The 21,915-nt window shown below is 32.9% G+C and overlaps 1 protein-coding gene across 23 annotated transcripts in view; it reads right to left on the bottom strand.

Annotated features, from left to right (window-relative positions):
* LOC147406134 (transcription factor ILR3-like) overlaps positions 1-19,234 on the bottom strand; it is a 30,974-nt gene extending 11,740 nt beyond the window's left edge. Inside the window, exons 1-18 of one of the 23 annotated variants that reach the window (XR_015176317.1) lie at positions 18,759-19,234; positions 15,710-15,822; positions 15,117-15,201; positions 13,255-13,954; positions 11,821-11,883; positions 11,589-11,661; positions 11,338-11,500; positions 10,551-10,771; positions 8,520-8,630; positions 7,895-8,022; positions 7,113-7,158; positions 5,821-5,917; positions 5,370-5,397; positions 4,560-4,600; positions 3,600-4,473; positions 3,257-3,502; positions 2,642-2,743; positions 2,391-2,477 (exon numbers count right to left, since the gene is read on the bottom strand). Coding sequence is in view for 4 of the 23 variants with exons in the window: in XM_086434044.1 (XP_086290170.1) it covers positions 1,889-2,032; positions 2,391-2,477; positions 2,642-2,743; positions 2,831-3,193 (696 nt within the window). In the remaining 19 variants the exon portion in view is untranslated. Of the gene's footprint in view, positions 1-382; positions 2,033-2,390; positions 2,478-2,641; positions 2,744-2,830; positions 3,503-3,599; positions 4,474-4,559; positions 4,601-5,369; positions 5,398-5,820; positions 5,918-6,758; positions 7,159-7,894; positions 8,023-8,519; positions 10,519-10,550; positions 10,772-11,337; positions 11,662-11,820; positions 11,884-13,254; positions 14,020-15,116; positions 15,202-15,709; positions 15,823-18,758 lie in introns of those variants that run through there. The other 22 variants (XR_015176319.1, XR_015176310.1, XR_015176318.1 and 19 more) reach the window with 22 other exon arrangements.
* Between the last annotated feature and the right edge of the window lie 2,681 nt (positions 19,235-21,915).

Below are 21,915 nucleotides of genomic sequence, written 5' to 3'. Positions count from 1 at the left end.
TCGCCTGATTAATCAACTCGTCAATCCGATTGCAATGATTCCCAATGATGGATGTGTATTCCATTGCTTTATTTTGTTGCCAGATATGTTTCAGAAATCCGGATGAGGTATCTCGAACTGACAAAACCTTAGAAACCACGCTACGCTAGGAAAATACAACCCAGAAACATAGAAACCATCATTTTGCAGACCAAAAAGAAACTTCACGATAAAAATCACTAAAAATTGATCAAATTACCAAAATACCCCTAACATCAAAACAATCCTAGAGCCTACGTTACGCTTAGGAAAACTCTTTCAAACACATAAAATAACAAATCAAAAACAAATAAATCATTTAGCCAATTTTAACAGAATTTAACAAAATTACGAAAATGCCCCTCATAAAGTTTACAATCATTTCACACAAAAAAAAACTTCATAAATGACACAAACTAATATTTCCATTGAATTCCTTACGAAAAATCGATTCTAAAACATCCTGGAACATAAAAAACTGACTTAAAACGTGAAAAGTCCTCTCCGGGGGCAAAACGGTAATTTCACAATTTTCATAATTAAAAAATTCAAAATTAATAAATAAAACATTAAATAATTAAAGTGAAACATTAATGAAATTAATTTAAAATTTTGAACCTAAAAAATCGATCAATCGGACTTTCGGGTAAAATTGTTGAGGGTTTGTGGGATATTTCTTTAAGGACCCCTCCATTTGGGGGTCCAAAGAATTAAAGAAATAATAGAGGGGGGTTCTCCAAAAATTAAAAGTAAATCAAGCAAGACTGAAGGCAAAATATTAAAAGTCAATCAATTAAGACTAAAGTCAAAACATTAAAAGTCAATCAAATAAGACCAAAAGTCATAATAGAATTATAATTGATTAATAACTCTATCTAATAGAGTTCTAACTTAAAAATAATTCTACCTAAAACAATTCTAATTAAAACACAATTCTACAAGTCAAATTAAAACACAACTTTAATTAAAAGATCTCTAATTAAACACTAACTCTATCCAAATCAACCCCTAAAAACATCTATAAATAGAGGTGCTCACACCCTATTTTCGTATCAAATCATAAACCCTAAGAGAAGTAGGTCTAGAAGCTCCCATAGCCCCCCATAAACCCTAGTTTTGGAGCCCCAACTCCTTACCTAACATCCTCCCTTCAATTTTAGTCTAGATAACGCCTAAAAGTCCTCCAAAAACACCCCCAAATCCGTAACAAACTTGAAGAGTTCAGATCCAAAAATAAGGAGATACCTCAGTTTAGGAGATCCGAAGTCAAATCCGGAGACAGAACGAAGCAAAGGAGCACGGTACAAGGAGTTCTTTTTGTCAGATCTGAGGGAACAAAGTCCTTGCTATCGGAAAGGTAAATTTTTATTTTTGTTTATTTTTATCTAGGTTTTAGCAATGTAATTTACTTGGGAATTTAGTAGAGACCGACTTTGGCCGGGCGGGGTTGGTGCCTAACACCTTCCAATCCCGTAACATGATCCCCGAATTCAGTTTTTTGTGGTTTTAGATTAGTTTTTATCCGTTCAGAGTCATTGATCGGTTCCTAGACCGTAATAACTAGGTGGCGACTCCCAAACCTCAAAGGTCAAAAGCGGATCCGCGCACCCCGCAAATCGAGGGCGCTTTCAGTTACCTGATCGTCCAACCACCCAACCCCCCTAAGTGAATCAATAGATGTGCTCGGAATATAATACCCGTCTTCCAAATTTATATCAACGTGATGTGAATTTATCAACGTTAATTCTTCGTTGGTAAAGGGGCGCTTAGGATCATGAAAATAATTACGAGCACATCGCTACAAATTAGTACGTAAAATAATTACATATCATTCATAATAATATTAGAACAAACATAATCAAAAAGGAATCTAAAACATGCATACATCCCACTTCAACTCTTTGCATATCTTCTTCTTTTTTCGTATATCTAAGGGTGCATAGGGTGGCTTCAAATATACTGAAGGTTTCACATCTCTTTTAGATTTCACAGGGTTCATGGAATACCCACCCTCCTACAACAAATGACAACATTGCATAAATTACTCGTATTCGTATGGTACTTCACACTTTTAAAATATGAAGTTAACAATTACGTATGAATAACGAACTGATTGTATTTAAATTGACCATGATATAACATTTCAAATAATATATTTTTTAAAATTTATACATCTTATTCACTAAAGAAATCAATTAATACGAGGATTAAAAATTTCATTTCATCCTAACAATTTTAACGACATGCAATAAAAAATTGTATGTGAATAGATACACATTTCAAATCAAAGAAATTGATTGAAAATCTTACAACATAATAAATATACCGGATAAATCCCAAGAGGGGATATTGTAAGACAAACAACCACACACCTTTTGATCAAAATCAGATGAATTCCCCCTAGCTAGAATGTTGTTGTCTTCAGACTCTAGCTTTATAAGAGGAGATGAGGATTCAGCCTATAAAAAATAAAAGTTAGACATGTATTATTGAATATGCGTTTATTGTATAGATAACAATTTCCTAACAAAAAATATATAAGTCTAAAAATTAGACAAAACATGAAGTCGAATGTGAGTGATTTTTTCTACATTAAAATTTTAAATATTAAGTATATACATACCTTATCAGCGTCGAATTTGAATTCTGAATTTTGTTCATGATTGAGATAATTACTTTTCAAAATATTAGGCGAACTACGTCCGTTATCAACTTTAGTAGACAGCTGAATAAGAAGAATAGAAAATGATCATAAAAACCAACTCACATGAAATATTTATTGAACATTTTAAATATTGTTCATGCAAGGGACCTTGTATTTTGTGGAGGAAGAGAATGATACTTCAGGTGAATGGTTCATTGGCATTGTTTCAGATGTCTTTTTAGCATCGATTCCAATTTCTTCTTCGTGAAGTGGATACTCATTTGTGCAAGTATTCGTTGAGGGGGATGCCTTGTGTATACCAAAAAGAACACTAGAGCCCATTGTCGGAGGCGATGACTTAGGTATACCTAAAGGATCGTCTAAACCCTTGGTAGGGGTCGATGCCTTAGGCATATCTGAAGGATTGACAGAGGTGTTGGTATGGGGAGATGACTTGGTTTTCGAAGGTGTAAAGTCCGAGGCTTTATCGAATTTAACGTTATACTGTTTGATATTAAAACAAACATTCATAATGATTTCTAAGTGGATGTAACCTATTATGTGGATTTATCACATATAGTAGAGAAACAATACCTTAGGGCCAGATTCATTATATGACTTCAAACATTTGATGTCCTTTTTCAATTCTTGGATAACTTTAGACTAATCTTTCAACTTCTGTTCCATCACCGTCATTTTCTTCTTCAACTTATCAACCTCCTCTAAGTTTTTCCTTTTAGACCGAACACTATTTTCCTCTTTCCTCTTATAACCCTTACAAAATGGAGCAAGAACAGCCTCACAAAGTTCATGATCGGTCAATTTCAACTTATTGATAATCTGTTAAAAATGATGATACATGCATATAAAAAAATTTGTATTAGATGGAGGTATATATATATATATACGATTGAAATCGTAGTTCAATAATTCATACCGTGCAATTGACAAACTTATCGACGTAAAATTGTCGTTCCTCATTTAAATAATAAGGATACTTCAGGTACCTTGGAAAATGATTGGCAAATATGCGGGGGGCTATTACAGGTATATGTTCGAATGCCCATACCTACAAGTGCATAAGAATACAGGACGAGTGCTTAAATAAACATCAATAGTTTATAAAATAGTACTTCGAAGTAAGATTAAATTAATAACTCAAATTTTTCTTTACCTACCTGAAGCACCAATGCACAACCATAGAAATGTACATGTTTACCAGTTTCCTTAAACTTCGTCGCACAGATGCGTAAAGACTTTAAAAGGTGGTTGTGTACTAATCTGCCCCATGGGATTCTATTGAAGATCTCATCGCACCATATCATACTTAAAAGTTCTTTATTTATCTTCAGTCTGTTCTTAGGAAGTAAAAATGTAATAACTATGTATAATAAAAATATTCTTTTAAATTCAATAATATTTTCATTTTTTAAGACTGTATTAAGTATAGTCTCAAAAGAATCTAAGGTTATCTCTGTTGACACGTCAAAGTACTTATTCCAAAATAATTGTACACAAAGCTCGTCTTTCTTTGAGAGAGAACCGATTCCATCACTACTATACAAACCTCCCAAAGCTAATATCAATGCAACCTCACCTTCTGAAATAGAAATATCTTTAATTCTAAATGAAAAATAACCATTTTTAGGATTAAATTTCTCTATGAAAAGAAAAATCAAATTGCTACACATTGGGACGTGTGGCATAGATAGTAGTGGAGCAAAACAAGTAGAATTTAAACATGTCTTCTGCTCAAATGTTAAATTTGAGAAGAATTGTGAAAATCTTTCCGCGTTACAAACAACACGTGCCTGCAAAATATATATTGCTATGTCATCGTATTTTTCAAAATGTAAAAAAATATGATACTTAATGTCATAAAAAGAGGATAACATACCATGTCAACGTAGATGAAAGACTATTTCCAATACGATTGACCTAACGTAGACCCATTCAAAATAATTAATTAATTTCATAAGCAATACAATATAATATCAAAATGATACTTTTGACATTATATCAGAATGTATTGTATATAATGTCGGAAGAAACCTTCTGACGTGAGATAAAAAAAACATTTGACATTAAATTCATAACAAAAATAAATTATATCAAAATGATTCTCTATGTACAATTTACATTTGACTAAAATAGTTATGATCTAATGTCAGAAGGATCCTTCTGACATTGACTAAAATAGTTCTGATCTAATGTCAAAAGGCTTCTCCTGACATTGGTTAAAATAGTTCTGATCTAATGTCAGAAGGATCCTTCTGACATTGAGTAAAATAGTTCTGATCTAATGTCAAAAGGAGCTTTTTGACATTGACTATAATAATTCTGATCTCCTTCTGACTTTTACTAAAATAGTTTTGATCTAATGTCAAAAGGAACTTTCTGACATTGAGTCAAATAGTTCTGATCTAATGTCAAAATGTGCCTTTTGACATTGACTAAAATAGTTCTGATCTTATGTCAAAAAGCACCTTTTGACATTGACTAAAATAGTTTTGATCTTATGTCAAAAAACACCTTGTTACAGTCCTTTCATTATCCTGAAAATATCATGGTTTAATGATATGAGGACTACATCTTTTTTCCCCTAAACGTAATTAAATTCATCAATAATAAACTTTCACTATGAATAATTTGCATTCCATTGGTAGAAACAAAAAAATTATAAATTAAAATCAAATAAAATTGTCACCTTGAAGTATTCAATTTTTCCAAGGTTCCTGTTGAAAGAGATTTAACAACAAGCAAATAATGACAATATTTAATAAAAAGTCAAAAAAGAATTTGGACAAAATATTATGGAAAGTTTAGGGTTCGAATACTCCAAAACACAAACACAAACACTTTCGATTCAAATTTCTCAAAATCTCCACAACGGAGAGAGATAGAAAGAGACTTGAATCGAAATTATTTTAACAATCTCCACAACAAAGAAAGACAAATCTGGAGAAACTTGCAAGTTTCTCACGTTCTCTACAATGGAAAGAGATAGAAAGAGGGAGAGGGAAACTTGCAATATTTTCTACATCTCCCCAACGGAGAATCTCCACAACAAAGAAAGATAAATACGGAGAAAGTTGCAAGTTTCTCACGTTCTCACAACGGAGAGAGAGAGAGAGAGAGAGAAAGAGAGGGTAACTTACAATGTTTTCAAGATCTCCCCAATGGAGAGAGAGAGAGAGAGAGAGATGGAGGTGGCACTCTTCGTCTTGGACTTGCAGAACAAGGAAACCCTTTCAACTGTAATTTCAGAAATTTTTATCAAAAGAGACGAGGACAAAATGGTATTTTCAATAAATATTAACAAAATGGCATTTTCGAAATAAAAAAGTAATGGATTACTATTTTTACCGTTTTGGTAAAATAAATTAATTCCGAAAACGGTAAATTTACCGTTTTCGGAATTAATTGCTACAGTGTACCGTTTTGGTAAATATTTTCCAAAACTATACCGTTTTGGTCATTTTTCCAAAAAAGGCAAAAACTCATGTCCCTGTAAAGCCCTCAATGGAGGGCTTCCAGGCTACTTCACTACAAAATAAAACAATCTTCACTGGCGTTTCCAAACCTCCGCTATATGTGAAAGAAGCGTCAGCATTACAGATCAACGGCGGTTTGGGTTTGGCTAGCAATTATAGCATTGAGGAACATTATAGTAGCGGTTGCAATGACGATTATAAAACAACCAATAATAATAGACTTTTGAAGGCGGTTTGAGGACCAATTTCCGATAGTTATAAAATACTGACAATACTCTTTGTCCACATGTACTTGTTTATTACTGGTGGTTATAAACAACTAACAATGAGGCGTTTATTTTAACCGTCGGTCATGGATCATATTAACGACATTTATTGTATACCAACATTAAATAATGTATTAGAGGCGCTTATTGTATCCATTGGTAATTGGTAATAGTATTAATAATATATTTAAAAATAACAATATATATTAGGGGAACCTATTTTAATCGCCGTTAATAATATATATTTTTTAATAATTTTATTAAAAAATAATTTACAATGATTTAGGCCTATTAATTTTCAATAAAAAAAGGTTGGTATATACAACTAGACAAAAATTAAAAATCACAATTATATTGTACATGCAATATTTCATAAAAATATACCTACTTATATCAATAGTTATACATAAAATTTAGTTTTACATATGTATGCTTTAGAAAAGTCAATCAAACTTCGGAGGCAGGGCATCACAGCCACTTCATCATTGCATGACCATTCCTCTCACGCTTTCATTTGGAGTAAGCTTAGTTCCTCCAAAGCCGATGTCCCAAACATCGATTATGCCATGAAAATCATTGTTTAGGTTCCTGATTTTGTATGCTTGGAATACATAGAGATGTTTTAAAAGGGGAAATTTCCCCAATCGAGAAATGATTGCAATAGAGGAAGAGTACAATTAATGGACATACCTATAAACAGCACGCATAGCCTGAAATACCACCTCTTTGGACTCACCTGTGAGAATAAGAAAAGTTTATAGTTCCAAATAAATGGATTGACAAAGAAATTGTTATGTAGATAAACTAAAACTCAAATACAAGGAAGCTAAAAATCAGAGTTTCATCCCGACATAAATAGCCCAAACAGAACATGTATATGTTCCCAAACCCAAGTCAACATCTTTATTTTATACGTCAATGATTTATTACACTGTTTTCTAACTACTAATTACTTTTAGAATTAGTTGACAAAAAACCAAATAAGAAAACAGAGCAGCCAGAAATTAAACTGACCAAAATCCACACAAATACGAACAAATAAAGAAAATCATACCTAGATGCTAAGAAATAGTTCAAAATGAGAGAGTGGGGGATCTAACTAAGCAAAACAATATAGAGAAAGGAAAAAAAGCTAAAGTAAAGAGAGAGAGGATTCCTCTATAATCTTCCACTGATTACAAAACAAATCACTCATCCACTCTCTATATGTAATACAAAATAATACCCAAAAAAAAAAAAAAAATTCCAACCCAAAACCACAGATATAGCACTTCTCCTAGGCCTGGAATATAAGAAACCAAATCTCTCAAATTACAAAACAAGTTACTCAACCACTCTCTATATATGAATAATACAAAATAGCACTAAAAAATATATTCTTATTTATATTTTAAACCAAGAAATAGATCCAAACTGAATTCACAAATATTGCACTTCTCCTAAGAAGAGAGAGAGATAGGTTGAAGGTATACCTATTGCCCAAGAGAGCTTGAAGGTGCATTATTATTTCACTTCATAATCAATAAAATTATCACGTTTGATCCCTTGCCTAAGGTAATTAGTCCATCTGAGTCTGCAACTCTTACAACATCTACGCAAACTTGTTGAGAACAACACATCAAAGAAAATACAATATTTTAATCATCAAACCAACCCCAAAACAAGTAGTGTTTTAGTTGAAAGCATTCCACATAACTAAATAGAAAACATGTCAATATAAAAGAAGGAAAAATATTCATCATTCATGTTTGTGTTTTTGAAGATCATAGATTATTTTTTTGGGTAAACTAGACTTCAACCCACAACCTCAGGATTGCTTTGCAATGTTTCATATTTGTAGGACATTCAAGGTGTAGTTTCACAATTAAATGATCCAAGCAAAGCAGGTAATATAGTTTAGAGGATTTAAACAAGGAATTACTCCTATAGTATTATAAGGAGGTACCTTTCAAAAAAAAGTATTATAAGGAGGCATAGAGCTTATAGTTTTTTCCACAAATAACTCTCAAATGGAAATAGTTCACAACGTCCTTTTATGCAAGGGCATAAACAATTAACCGCTAAACAGAAAGAAATTAATTAAGCATCAGAATGTACCTTTCGCCACATTGCTCCATTTCATGCTTTCTCCTTAGGTTAGCTTCTCTAGCCTCAAACTTTTCTCCACTCATCATAGCAATCTTAGAGAGATCTCTGAAATTGTGCTCCCTAAAACCATTGTATTCCTTGAAATCTAATTTTCAATGGTTTGAAAAATTCATAGGGACTGTTACAATTAAACTTGTCAGGGAGAGAAACTGAGAACAAAGTAAAAACCAAACCTTTCATTATAGTTGGGCCCCATAACTTATATATGGAATCCAAATAATATTTGATCACACTTGTGAGATCCACTTAATAGTTTGGTGCAGTTGGACCACCTACGTACTTTGTTTATAAGTGAACATAACCACTTTAGCTTATTGATCTTCAACTTGTTAGCTTTCAAAATACTCACAATCTTCTAGAGACAATATTTAATAAAAACAGTAGCACATTTCAATAATTATAAGAGACCTTACTAATCAATATGTTTCAGATTATATCATGGTTGTTGATAAGCCACGAGGTACTGATCAAGGTAATCAAGCCACTGGTTTTTACTGGACTTCTTGACCCGATGAAGGGCTACCCAAACTGCACTGCACTGTTACACTTGAACCCATACCTGAATGCTAACCGCCACACGAAGTTACCTTGCGTTACCCTCCCCTTTGCCTCTAAATAAGCCAAGAGTTTACAAGACACTACTAAACTTTCAACCATGATCCTAGATACCTTTGGAACTAAAAACTTATTGATTTGTTCTAATCAATGAAAATATCACAATAAAATTTAGTGTTTTCATGTAAAAATCACAACCTAAATAAAAAAGCATATGGCCATTAAAAAACATAAGTAACCAATGAAAATACTAACAACAATACCTTGTATGACTTTAAGAACTGCTAAAGTTATGAAGATGCTCAAAATGTCACTACAACATTTTTGATCTATAGCGGCAGATTTTTCCGCCGCTACAAAGTAATTTTTCCGCTGGTAAAAGCTATTGCGGCGATGAGCAGCGGAACCAAAGATCCGTCGTTGATTCCTCCGTCGCTAACTATAGTAGCGGATAATTTGTTCCGCTGTTGCAGGTTATACATTCAACGGCGGATATTAATATCCGCTGCAATAAACTAATTTTTTCACGAATAGAATATAATACATATAGTAGCGGATATTAATATCCACTGCAATAGGTCAATTTAAAAAAAATAAAATATAACAATTATAACGGCGGATATTTCTATCCGCTGCAATAGATCACTTTAAAAAAAATAAAAAATAACCCATATAGCGGCGGATGTTAATATCCGCTGCAATAGGTCAATTTAAAAAAAATAAAATATAACAATTATTGCGGCAGATAGTTCTATCCGCTGCAATAGATCATTTAAAAAAAAAAAAAATAACCCATATAGCGGTGGATATTAATATCCGCTGCAATAGGTTACTTTTTTTTTTTTTCAATATATATATATATGACATTTAACCCATGTCATCCAACCTACATACATTAAAAATAAATATACAATAAGCAACACCACATAACCTGCCACTGCCACCAAAATCTACTAAAAATTCAATTCAATTCGCCTAAGCTAGAGTAGCAATCTGGAAGTGGTTTATGAGAAAATGATTTGACACTGCTTGACTATAAACAAATCTATAATAGAAGCTACAACACTAAGAATTCATAACCTTTATGAAAATATTATAGCAATAATAATGAAAAAATAAAATTTGAGTCATCATTCCAATATAAAGGAAATGACACATCAAGTAAAAGAAATTGAACAAGCATAAAACGATGAAACTTCAAATGAGTGATAAAGGTGATGAATAAGAACCCGGCATGTCAAACTAAGCAATATTATAGAGGGATAATTAATATTTATAAAAAATATATACATCGACAAAAATGAGAAATAAAAGCACATTTGATCTATAAATATTAGAACTGTACTATGAATATTATAATTTCACCTGCCACTGATGAAATTGAATAACTGATAATCCAAACATCATTGAATATAAGAAACCAACCTATGGTAGGAGGCATGTAAACCATAGGTTGGTTTGCGGTAAACATTGAAAGGCATCATCTTGTTTCCAACTACTTGGTTTATGCTAGCAAAAGCTGTTGGGATTGCTAAAGGGTGAGGCAGGAAGCTAGGTTGGGCGCTTATTGCTTTTACTTGCTGTTCCAGCTTCTCTTTATCTGCCTTCAGCCTTTGCTTCTCATCACGAAGCTCATTTTTCTCGGCCTACACAAAGGGAGCGTATGTTTTTAACAACGGAAAAAATTTATAGATGATACCCATCAAGAAATAATAATAACAAGCAATCCAATTTTCTTGGAGAAACATGAAAATTGGAACGAGATATTTTTAATACCCGTACATATAAAGATGATCTTTATTTAAAAAACCAGCAAACTCATACCAATATATTAGTCTCATCTAATACATGTTTCTAAACCTCGGTGACAATCCAGATCGTCCAATGTTAATATAAAAAGAACAAGGACAAACAGGACGATCCGAATCAAAGTCAACATGAATCAAAAACAAGATGAAGGCCAAGTCATTACAGTGTTAGGACGGATTCATGCCTGGGTCAGGCTAAATCATGGCATGTTAAGGCCGAGTCAGGTGAAAATAGGGTCGAAGACAAGTCACAACCAAGTCATGGGAAAATCTATGATCACATGATTGTTTACCGAATTGACTCGGGCAAGTCAAAATGGTATATTTATCAAGTTTAACAAATACAGAGTAAAAGAAACAACGGAAGAGAGGTACAGAATAACTAAGCGAAACATGGGCCCCACCTTCAATTCTTTAATCTTCTCCTGGAGATCCTCGTTTGATTCCTTTAGCTTCAGGGCTTCACTCCATAACTGGGTAACCATGCGAACAACATCAGTCAGTATAGCAGCCTTGTCTGTTTTGGGTGGCCTTCCAGGCTCAAGGATGGAAGCCAAGTCAATAAACCTTGTGATAATGCCAAAGAATATATGAGACAGAGATAGGGAGACAGAGTAGATGAGTAAAGACAATGAAAAAGCTAGAGTGAGCATGCCTTTCATTAAGCCTATCCCTTCGCATTTTATCTCTGCATGCTTTGGAGCTAGATACATGTTTCAGAACTCACCCTATGACAGACATTCCACATAAATCATGAAGGTAAAGATTCTAAAATCCCAAAAATTGCAATTTGTATTTGCATATAAAGCATGAAGCAACTAGAGCCAGCAATCCTAGAATTGTGTTCCTTTTTTAACTAAGCAGCCAAAGAAAAAGAAGCTATGTACCATTTTCGAGAGCCTATTTCTTTGATGCCATATGAATCCCCAAAGGAGCCATCAATGTCCACACTGAGAGCAGTTAGATAAACCATTAAAAACAGTTAAAACAACCAAAATTATATAGATAAATAGAGTATCACATACAAAACAAATAAGTAGATACTCCTTCAATGTCATGAATTAATTATGTGTGCTAACTTGAAGTTCAATTTATTTGACAAGAACAGATAAACTAATGCACTTCTGTTTAAAATACACCACTCAGACTCATTGACAAAATAGAGGGGGGGGGGGGGGGAATCAGGGAGACAAAGAAATATAACTTTCTGCTCTACTTTAAAGGACAGGAAAGAACAAGCAAATGTATATTTAAATTATGAATTATCTTATTATCTCAAACCAAAGGGATAACCTTTAAACTGTGGAGGCCAAACAGATTTTTATGCATCCAAATTTCCAAGGAACAATGTCAATGATTACAAATCAAGAATGGGTATCCAACCAACTTCATTACAAACTCAAGGAGTGCTGAGAAAATGGTGAGCTCGTATACCTAATGAAGCAACCAGTCAAGGACCCATTCCAAAATCAAAATGAATGCAAACCTCAATCCATTTGCTCCACTTAACATCAACATCCAGTCTACCTATCATATAAGCTAGGAAGGACTATTGACATCATAAGCCTTTTCCATGTTTTTTTTACATAGAATCATTGGCTCCCCTTGGTGAGTTATGAAATCAATATACTCATTTCTTATTTGAAAGCCACCAAGAATCTGTCACCGCTTCCCAAAGGCCCCTTCGAATGGGGAAATCAAGGAGTCCTGGGCCTCATCCATTATACTCGATAGCACATCACTAATACCCTTGGCTAGTTATGAAATCATTACACCCATTATTATCATACACCCATCAAGAATCTGTCACCCTTCCCCAAAGGCTCCTTCAAATGGGGAAATCATCAAGTCCAAGACCTCCTTCATTTTACCTTATAGCACACCACTAATGGCAAATTAACAATGCCATCAAGAGTAGGTCTGAGAGTAATGTGTAATTCTTATGAAAACCAACCATTATTTTGCTCAAATACTAATTATCTTCCATGAAAAGCCCATTCAAAACAATCTTGGAAGTATGGTTCGCATGCTTCCTACCATTGGTAATGCGATGGAAAAGACTCATGTTTTTGTTCCCCCTCTTTGAGCAGTTTTCACTCTTGAATATAAGAAACCAACCTATGTGATGGAAGTCTAGTTCTATTGACCATTGAAAATGTCATCAACAATACACCCAGATACCATAAGGCCCTTCATTCCACAATAGTTTAAAGTAACCCAAGTGTTTGAAGCTAAAGCAGAGTCTTATATAAAAGTAGATGATAGACAACATATGTGGGTTGCATAAAGAAAAATGTAGTTGGTTTTATTGGTGAACTCACCCTCTTCTATAAGAATCCACTGAATACTGCCAAAGATGCAATTCCCATACACGCATAGAGATTTAAACATCATTAGATTGTCCAATTGAACTAGAAAGAACCACAAAACACGGAAGTAGAAAAAAGCCTCTAAAGTCAAAAAAGAACCGACTAAATTTTCCATGAATTCAGTTTGATAGAAATATATATGATGCCAACTAAAGATCATAGGCACAAAAAGCCATATAAATAAGTACTAATTTCAATATTGCTTGAGAGGATTGGAGTAGTAGGAAAGAACCCCAATTTCAAGCAAACCAATAAACTCATTTTAAAATTTAAATCAAATCCTCTTAAAGAAAAACTTCTATGAGCAATGTGATCGTCTCCAACTCACAAAAACAACTAACTACGTAAGTTGTAATAATATGGTTCCCTTTTTGCACGCATGGCTAGCTGAGTAGTACATTGAAAAAGTTAGAAATGATACACCAACTTGAACACAGGTACGTGTATTGGTGTTGGGCATGGCACAAGTTGCTAGAGACGAAGTAACTCAAAAAACCACCCTTGGACACTATTGTACGATTTTTACACAACTAGATAAAGACAATCAAATAAAAGTATACAAAAAAGTATGTTTATACTAAGATGTACCTGTCAAAACAATAATCTCTAACCAAGATTGCATTGGGTTTAGGTACTTGCCTTGTTGCTACATCTGAAAAGGAGCATACAACATTGATAGCTCCAATCCTTTCGGCATAAAGGCACATGTTTTTACTGTACGACTGAGCAACAAAAAGCTTCATACTACGTGAGACAAACCAACACTACATCAATACATTTTGTCCATTCGTGTGTGTGTGTGTGTGTGTGTGTGTGGAGAATTGGCTGATAAATAACAGTTTTACCGTTGCTCAAGATCATGGTTTTAAATATTGGACTGTATCAGTTGATATGAATAGGTATCGGCCAAGATGAATACAAAACATTGAATGTATCTGTTTGTATCAAATGTATCAACCAATACCGTATTGGATTTTTCATTAACCGAAGCATTCAATCGATAAGATATTTTAAACCTTTGCCCAAGATTAAGAAAAAAACAATCTCTCTCAGATCCAAAACCTAACCTAATGTTCTCTTTATTGTTCAACGAAGATCCTTGACTACCCTGATTTTGATTAACATTAACGTTTAGACAAGTTTTTTTGTAACTACGGCAGAATCCAAATATCAAAGAGCAATTTGTAATAGTGGTTTTATATTAATTGTTTCCTCATCATTTTGCTCAGCTCACCAAGTACTAAAGTAGGCACGTAGTAAATCTTTGATAACATTTAGCAAGAAAAAACATAAAAGAAAAAGTGCACGTGCATTCACAAAATAACATTATTATCATGTATACAACCTTACCAAAATCATCCTCTTGTTTACCACAAGTGCAAGTCACCAAAAAAAGGCCACCTTCAGACTCCAGGAAATAGAATCAACAAAACTAACCAAATCTTCCAATAGAATCTTCTCAGAAAGTAATCCCTAGGAAAATTTGGTGGTAACTAGGGTCAAGGAAATGGTGTAAAAAGTTTTGGACCGGACATATGGGGATTGAAAGATTTTCCTTTCTATTTGTCTTTATCATTCTTTTATATATATAACCTCCATCCTCTTTCACTACTCTTGGTAATAAAGGATATCCAAAAGAGATAATTTGACATTATAATATATATATATATCCGAAAATATCTAGAAGATGTTGTAAATAAATGCTAAGTACATGATGGAAATCTAGTCAATGTTTCGGGGTGGGTCAATTGAAATGCCTAGATGATTCTTTAATCAAATGTCATGAGCAAGTTTTGTACAAGAAGAAAACTTACTAATGAGAGCTAGGATCTTGTCTATTCTTGGTTCATTCTAGGGCCATAATTGATCCGAAGAGCCTTGGAAAATATCGTGAACTCCCTGCTCAATTAATAGAACAAGGAATTGAAACAAAATTAATAACATAAAGTAAATTGAATGATGGAAATCAGATATCACACTACGTCATAATGCAAAAAAAAAAAAAAATTCTTAAACGTGGAATGTTAGAAAGAGCGGATGGATTGTTTCTGAAAATGTTGGAGGGGGATTGATATAAAATCCACAATCAGAAAGTAAGAAAAATAAAATGAATCTTTTAAGCCATTGAACAATTTTCTAGTTTGCATTATAAATCCAAGAAAGAAGTTATACAGAACCAAAAGAATACTAATTGACGATATAAAAGTAGAGGAACATATAAGGAAGTTATTGATTGTAAGTTTAAATAATCTAATAACATTTAAAGATGTAAATTGATGCTTTACATCTATACAGACAAATGTAATTTATAAAATGGACATCTTAAGCAAGACTGCAAAACATACAACATAATTGCAGAAAATAAAACTGAAGTCATATAAATAGAACAATGTCAATAAAGGTTTACATGATCAACAACATTTCCAATTACTTTGCCATCATAAACGTTGACTTCCAACGCAACATCGGGCATTAGATTGGTATGGTTTAATTTAATACAATTGTCTGGACTTGCAAAGGCTGCAATAACCAAAGAAACAATACATCAGATAGTCGGACTGCAAAAGGTAAGAAGTAGAATGAGAGAAATAAGCATCATCTCTGTTTTGTACCACAATGACATGTACATGCAAGAACAAACATCAGCTCGTCAGATTGGTTGAAACTATGATAGAATTATTGCTCGCAAATGAACTAAATTGTAAAATTAAGTAATTTTGAGTAATTCAACACAAACTCAACATCCTTTGACACGAAGGACTAGATTAAAGTGTGATTCAAGAAAAACTGTAGTATTTTGGTGTCATGAATCACACACGTCCATGTACTGGACTTCTTCTTATAAGAATGCCTCTCTTTCTCATCTCATCATGCAAAATTGAAATCTCAACTGCATCATTTTGCTTGAGATAACCTCTAACCAGAACATCATAAACTACAGCATCAGGAGCGATCCCCTTTTTCAACATCTCCTGAAAAACCTGTTTTGCCTCAATCATGAGTCCTTTATTAACTAAACCCCAAATAAGCAAACCATAAGTGAACAAGTTAGATTCTGTGCCCTTACAAACCATTATGTTCTTAAGCTTAAACGCCTCCACCAAATCACCCTGCTAGCAAAACCCAAATCTGGAAATTATATGTATACTTTTCAGGCATTAAGCCTGCAACTGACATCTCCCTAAAGATCATATCAGCTTCAAAATCATGCTTGTACCCTCTTTCCACTTGACACTTCTAGAATCTATGTTAACTAAACACTTCAAAATAGGTTTCATTACATTTCAGTAACCAAGTACAAATGAAATGTCATGCTAATGATGTGCCCTAGCCATGCTTCCACAATACCCAGGAAAATCAGGAAAAATAAAAAGGGGGAAAGAAAACCTACAAGGCCAAAGTGCAAAGCCTATAATTATGAGATTTCATGGTTTTTTTACAATTCAGCTCAACACTGAAGAGTCTCATATCTTATGAGGGTGGACTATAATTATATTTCATACCCTGCACACCACTTATCCAGCCCTACAGTCTAATGGATGTTTTCTTGATTTTGACGAATATGGTGCCCAAAAGTGTTACCTCCTTCTCTTGAACTATCTAGGCAATAGTTAATGCTTGACACATCATGTATATTTGAGAACGTGAATTCCAGATTCACATAGAAACTAGACAACTTGTTTAAAGTAAAACAAAAAACAAAAAAAAAGTTAAAAAAAGATTTTCTACTTAATTTCAAATGTGCCCTTAGGTATAAGGCCTTAAATTTGCTGACAAAACAAATGTAAAAGAGTATCCCATAAGAGTAGGATGCTCAATAAATATAAGAGTATACGACAAGAGTAGGATGATAAAAAATACCTACATATGTAGATATGAAACCAATACTGTTTCCATTAGCTCTTTGAATGGATACTCTTGGTTGCATTAGTGTCAAGTCTAATTAGTTTGGTATACTTATAAAAAAAAAAGTCTAATTAGTTTGGTAGTTAGTAGAGTTTTTTTATTTTAATTATAGTGTTTTATTACTTCATCTTGCATCAAATTCCTAGATATTACTTTAGCATAAGTTACCTAGATGGATCACACTAAAACATATAAATATTATTGTTTCTAATCAGTGATTCCATGAGGCTGGGAATTTACTAATGATGGAAAAAAGGATGCAATCAAAGAAAACCATTGGAGTCAACCCCAAAAACAAACACAATTATTGGGTTAATCCACCTAAATTTTCAAGTTGTCAATAGTAAATCTATTGCAGAACTTGCACCCTGCATAGAAGTAGCTACACATTAGCATGATTAAACCACCATTAGATAGGTCCCAACAGATAGCTATGCATTAAGTTACAACTAACTACAACTCAACAAGCACTACCAACAATATTACAAACTAAATCAAACTAACTCTTTTACAGAATTTTTAGACAAATACAAAATTTGCAAATAACAAGAGCGTGACAGTAGTTTCACTAGCTATGCAATTTTCTTGTGTGTGGGCGGGCGGGTAGGCTTGCGTGCATGTGTTCGGATTCAATTAAATATTGCATTTTTTTAATATGTAATAAAGAGACTGGAAATACTTGGACATTGATGGAAAATTTTTGCTAACACACCAAAAAGAAGCAGTGGAACTCAATATTAAGGAAATGGAAGTAAAAAATCCAGAAAATAAGAATCCGACACAAGAATTTGCATCATTGCACATATGAAAATAAAAAATAGTACTTATAAAGCAAAGTAACCCATCCAAGTACTCACTTGGAGTTTAGTCTCGTGAACCATAAGGTAATTGGAGTTTGGTCCTGTTATTATGATGTCTTCCTCTTTTCTTTTCTATTTACAATGTCGTTCTCATTGATCAAATATATTGTTCTATTGCTACATTACCTAGAACTAATATAGGTTAGCTGAGCAGCGTAGATCATGCTCTATAAAATAGTTTAGTCGATAAATTTTATAGCAAATTTGATTAAATAAAATTCCAGAATATATTCAATTTTGATCTTCACCTCTTAGAGATTCAAATATAACAATCTTTAAACTTGAGCAATGATTCAGTCCACTTATAAAATGATAAAACTACAAAGCTGAATCCAATTTTGACGAAAAACTTACTTCTTCAACTTAATCGTATAAAAATTGGAAAACAAAGAAAATTGATTGAGAAACAGATGAATTTCTACTGAAAATGAAGCATTTCGAAACAAATTTATATAAGAAGTTAATATTTTTTAACCAAAAACAGAGATTCATGCAATGACAAAAAAATCTGAGAATTTTGCTTGAAATACCTTTATCCCCAATCACCAACAATAGATTCTTCCAAAACTAAAAAGACCCAATCTTACCCAAATATGAAATTAAAAATGAGAGAAAGCAAACCCTTTATAAGCAAGTCGATAGAGAAAGGAAAAAAACCTTAGGGTTTACTTCTATGGAGGAGCTTAATACCTTTTGAAATTGCAGAAATCCCTTCAATAGAAAGATACCCTTAGAAATTGTGGAGTTTCTGATCGAAAATCTTGAAATCAAAGGGTTTCTACTTGAAATCGCTGAGACATACCCTATGGGGGCGATGATACCCTTTGTAAGAGCTCCAAGCAAAAAACCAGAGAGAGAGAGAGAGAGAGAGCAAATTCTTCTCTTCATCAACCTTTGAATCAGATTTCTTTGAAGCGTTGTGACAAGATCGAAGCATCGATCTCATCAAATCGAACGGCTTATAACACACAAACCATGCCATCGAACTTGGATTTTTTCGCGTAGAGAGAGGAGAGAGCATAGAGTAGAGAGAGCAAAGAGTGTGTGAGAGAGATAGAGAGCAGAGAGATAAAGAGAGACGTCCGAGTTTTTGAGGAAAATAAAAATTGAATTTTTTTACTGGCGGATACGTTTTTCCGCTACTCTATTTGCATGAATGGGCGGGAAATTATTTAGTGTAATTTTTTTTTCTTTTACGTGGGAAGCGTATGCGCGGGTCCTGTAGCGTGTCCTGTGACAATGGATAAACAGAAAAATATACCTATAACATCGAATAAGTTTATCCGCTGTTATAAATCATGACTGTAGATAAAAATGTTTTAATCATAGCCTTGGAAAATACAATCTGCTGCAATATTCAATTTTAAAAAAAATTTATAAAGAGAATTCAAATCAATTTTTTTATTTAAAAAAATTATACTCTATAGCTGCGGACAATCTAATCCGCTGCTATATTCAATTAAAAAAAATTATCATAGAAAAATTATACTTTATAGCGGCGGCAAATATAATCCACTACTATATTCAATTAAAAAAAAAATTAAATCGATTTTTTTATATAAATAAATTGTAGTCTATAGCGGCGGACAAAATAATCCGCTGTTATATTCAATTAAAAAAAAAATTATAGAGAGAACTCACTAAATCGATTTTTTTATATAAAAAAAATTGTAGTCTATAGCGACAGACAAGATAATCCGCTGCTATATTCAATTAAAAAAAATTATCATAGAAAAATTGTACTTTATAGCGGCGGCAAATATAATCCGCTACTATATTCAATTAAAAAAAAATTAAATCAATTTTTTTATATAAAAAAATTAAATCAATTTTTTTATATAAAAAAATTGTAGTCTATAGCGGCGGACAAAGTAATCCGCTGCTATATTCAATTAAAAAAAAAATTATAGAGAGAACTCACTAGATCGATTTTTTTATATAAAAAAATTGTAGTCTATAGCGGCGGACAAGATAACCCGCTGCTATATTCAATTAAAAAAAAATTGTACTCTATAGCTGCGAAAATATAATCCGCTGCTATCTTCAATTAAAAAAAAATTATAGAGAAAACTCACTAAATCGAGTTTTTTAAATAGAAAATTTGTATTCTATAGCTGCGGAAAATATAATCTGCTGCTATATTCAATTTAAAAAAAAAATTGATAGAAAGAACTTACTAAACTGAGTATTTTATATAAAAAAATTAATTTTTTTAGTGGCAGATATATTTTTCCGCTGCTATATGCACCTGAATAAACAGGAAACTATTTAGTGTGAATTTTCAGCGTATGCACAGGTCCCTATAGCGGCGGATATAATTATCCGCTGCAAAAAATGTATCTATAAAGACGGATAAAATTATCCGCTGTTATAAATCGCCGCTATAGATCAAAAATATTGTAGTGTGTCCTCAAATACCATTGCATCAAAAAATTGAAATGGTGATCCCAAATCATGCCACAACATGATTATCAATGCCTAAGAACCAAAAGTAAGTTAAAAAAACTATCAGTCAATAAATCTACTACAAAAGAGGTAGAGGCAGACAACATCATAATGAATGAGAAGGCCATACCTACTGATTTGTCGAATCTTCCAGTCCATTCACATATTAAGTGAGTTACTACAAATGTGGCATCAATGACACAAAGCTCTAGTTGATAGGTTAATAATCCCAATTCATTTATGGTAGTTTTTTGTTGAAGAAATACATATTGTATTCTATTTCGGTCTTTTGATCAAGTGAAAGCTTACCTGTGTTGTAACAACAACACTTCTCTTGTGCAACCATCTATTTAGGCTAGTAATGGACATAGTCCCAGTTTTCAATATTTACAGATGATTTAAAAAACTAGCAAGCTTGCCAAAAAGTGAAGCAATCATTATATAATTAAGATCCAAAAAGCAAGCCATTATCCAAAAGAAGTATCCATAATGGTCTATGATAGCATAAACCATTATCATAAGTTTGCCATAAGTAAGCAAACTAACAAAATCATAAGTTTGTCTCGAAAAGCAAGTATCACAAACCATTATAAAAAACAAAAGATTCACTTAATAAAACAAATAAAACTAACTAATTCATATTTTTTTCTGACAAAAGAACGCATTAAATCAATCTTCTAGCGACTGTGTCGATGAGTTTGATGGAGTCGAGAACGTATAGCCTGGTAGAGTTGAGAACGTGTCGCCAAACTATAATAAACATATCAGATTATCAGATATATTATGTTTATATATCTAAAAACTAAATTAATATAAATTTTTACTTACACATCGTGATAGGTTCATAACCATGTGTGCAGGATTATTAAACTCAAATTTATCAGCTTGTCTTTGTCGCTCGGTTTCATCATTATCAGCATGATTAAGCCATTCGGCCTCAATCCTATCAACTTCTCTAAGCCACTCAATCTCAATCCTATCAACTTCTTTCTATTTCTCTATATCATCCCTAACCATTTTGAGCTAATATTCCAAGGATGACCTTTCATTTTTGCACTCTGCCCTCTCACTAGCCAAATTCTCCTCTAATGTTTTTACCTTCTCTCTACACATGGTCATATCTTCACTATTCGTGGGAATCAAACCCAATCCAAATCTATGAACATGACCAGGTCTCTCTACACCCATGACCTGACTAAATACATCATTAGGCCGACTTGTATCCGTTGAGCCCTCTGATAATTTTTTGAGTATTTCTTGCATCTCCTTCTACAAAAAAATGAATGGTGTAAATTTTATAATTACCATATATTTTTTTAGAGTTTTTATAAAATAATGTAATAGCAATTACTATTTTGGTAGTAGCATCATCATCAACATGCACCCCATCTTTATGAGAATG

Source organism: Akebia trifoliata, chromosome 3 (assembly GCF_017979445.1).
Source record: "Akebia trifoliata isolate Shusen 1 chromosome 3, ASM1797944v1, whole genome shotgun sequence".
NCBI classification, from domain to species: domain Eukaryota; kingdom Viridiplantae; phylum Streptophyta; class Magnoliopsida; order Ranunculales; family Lardizabalaceae; genus Akebia; species Akebia trifoliata.
This window is presented reverse-complemented; position numbering and strand designations above follow the sequence as displayed.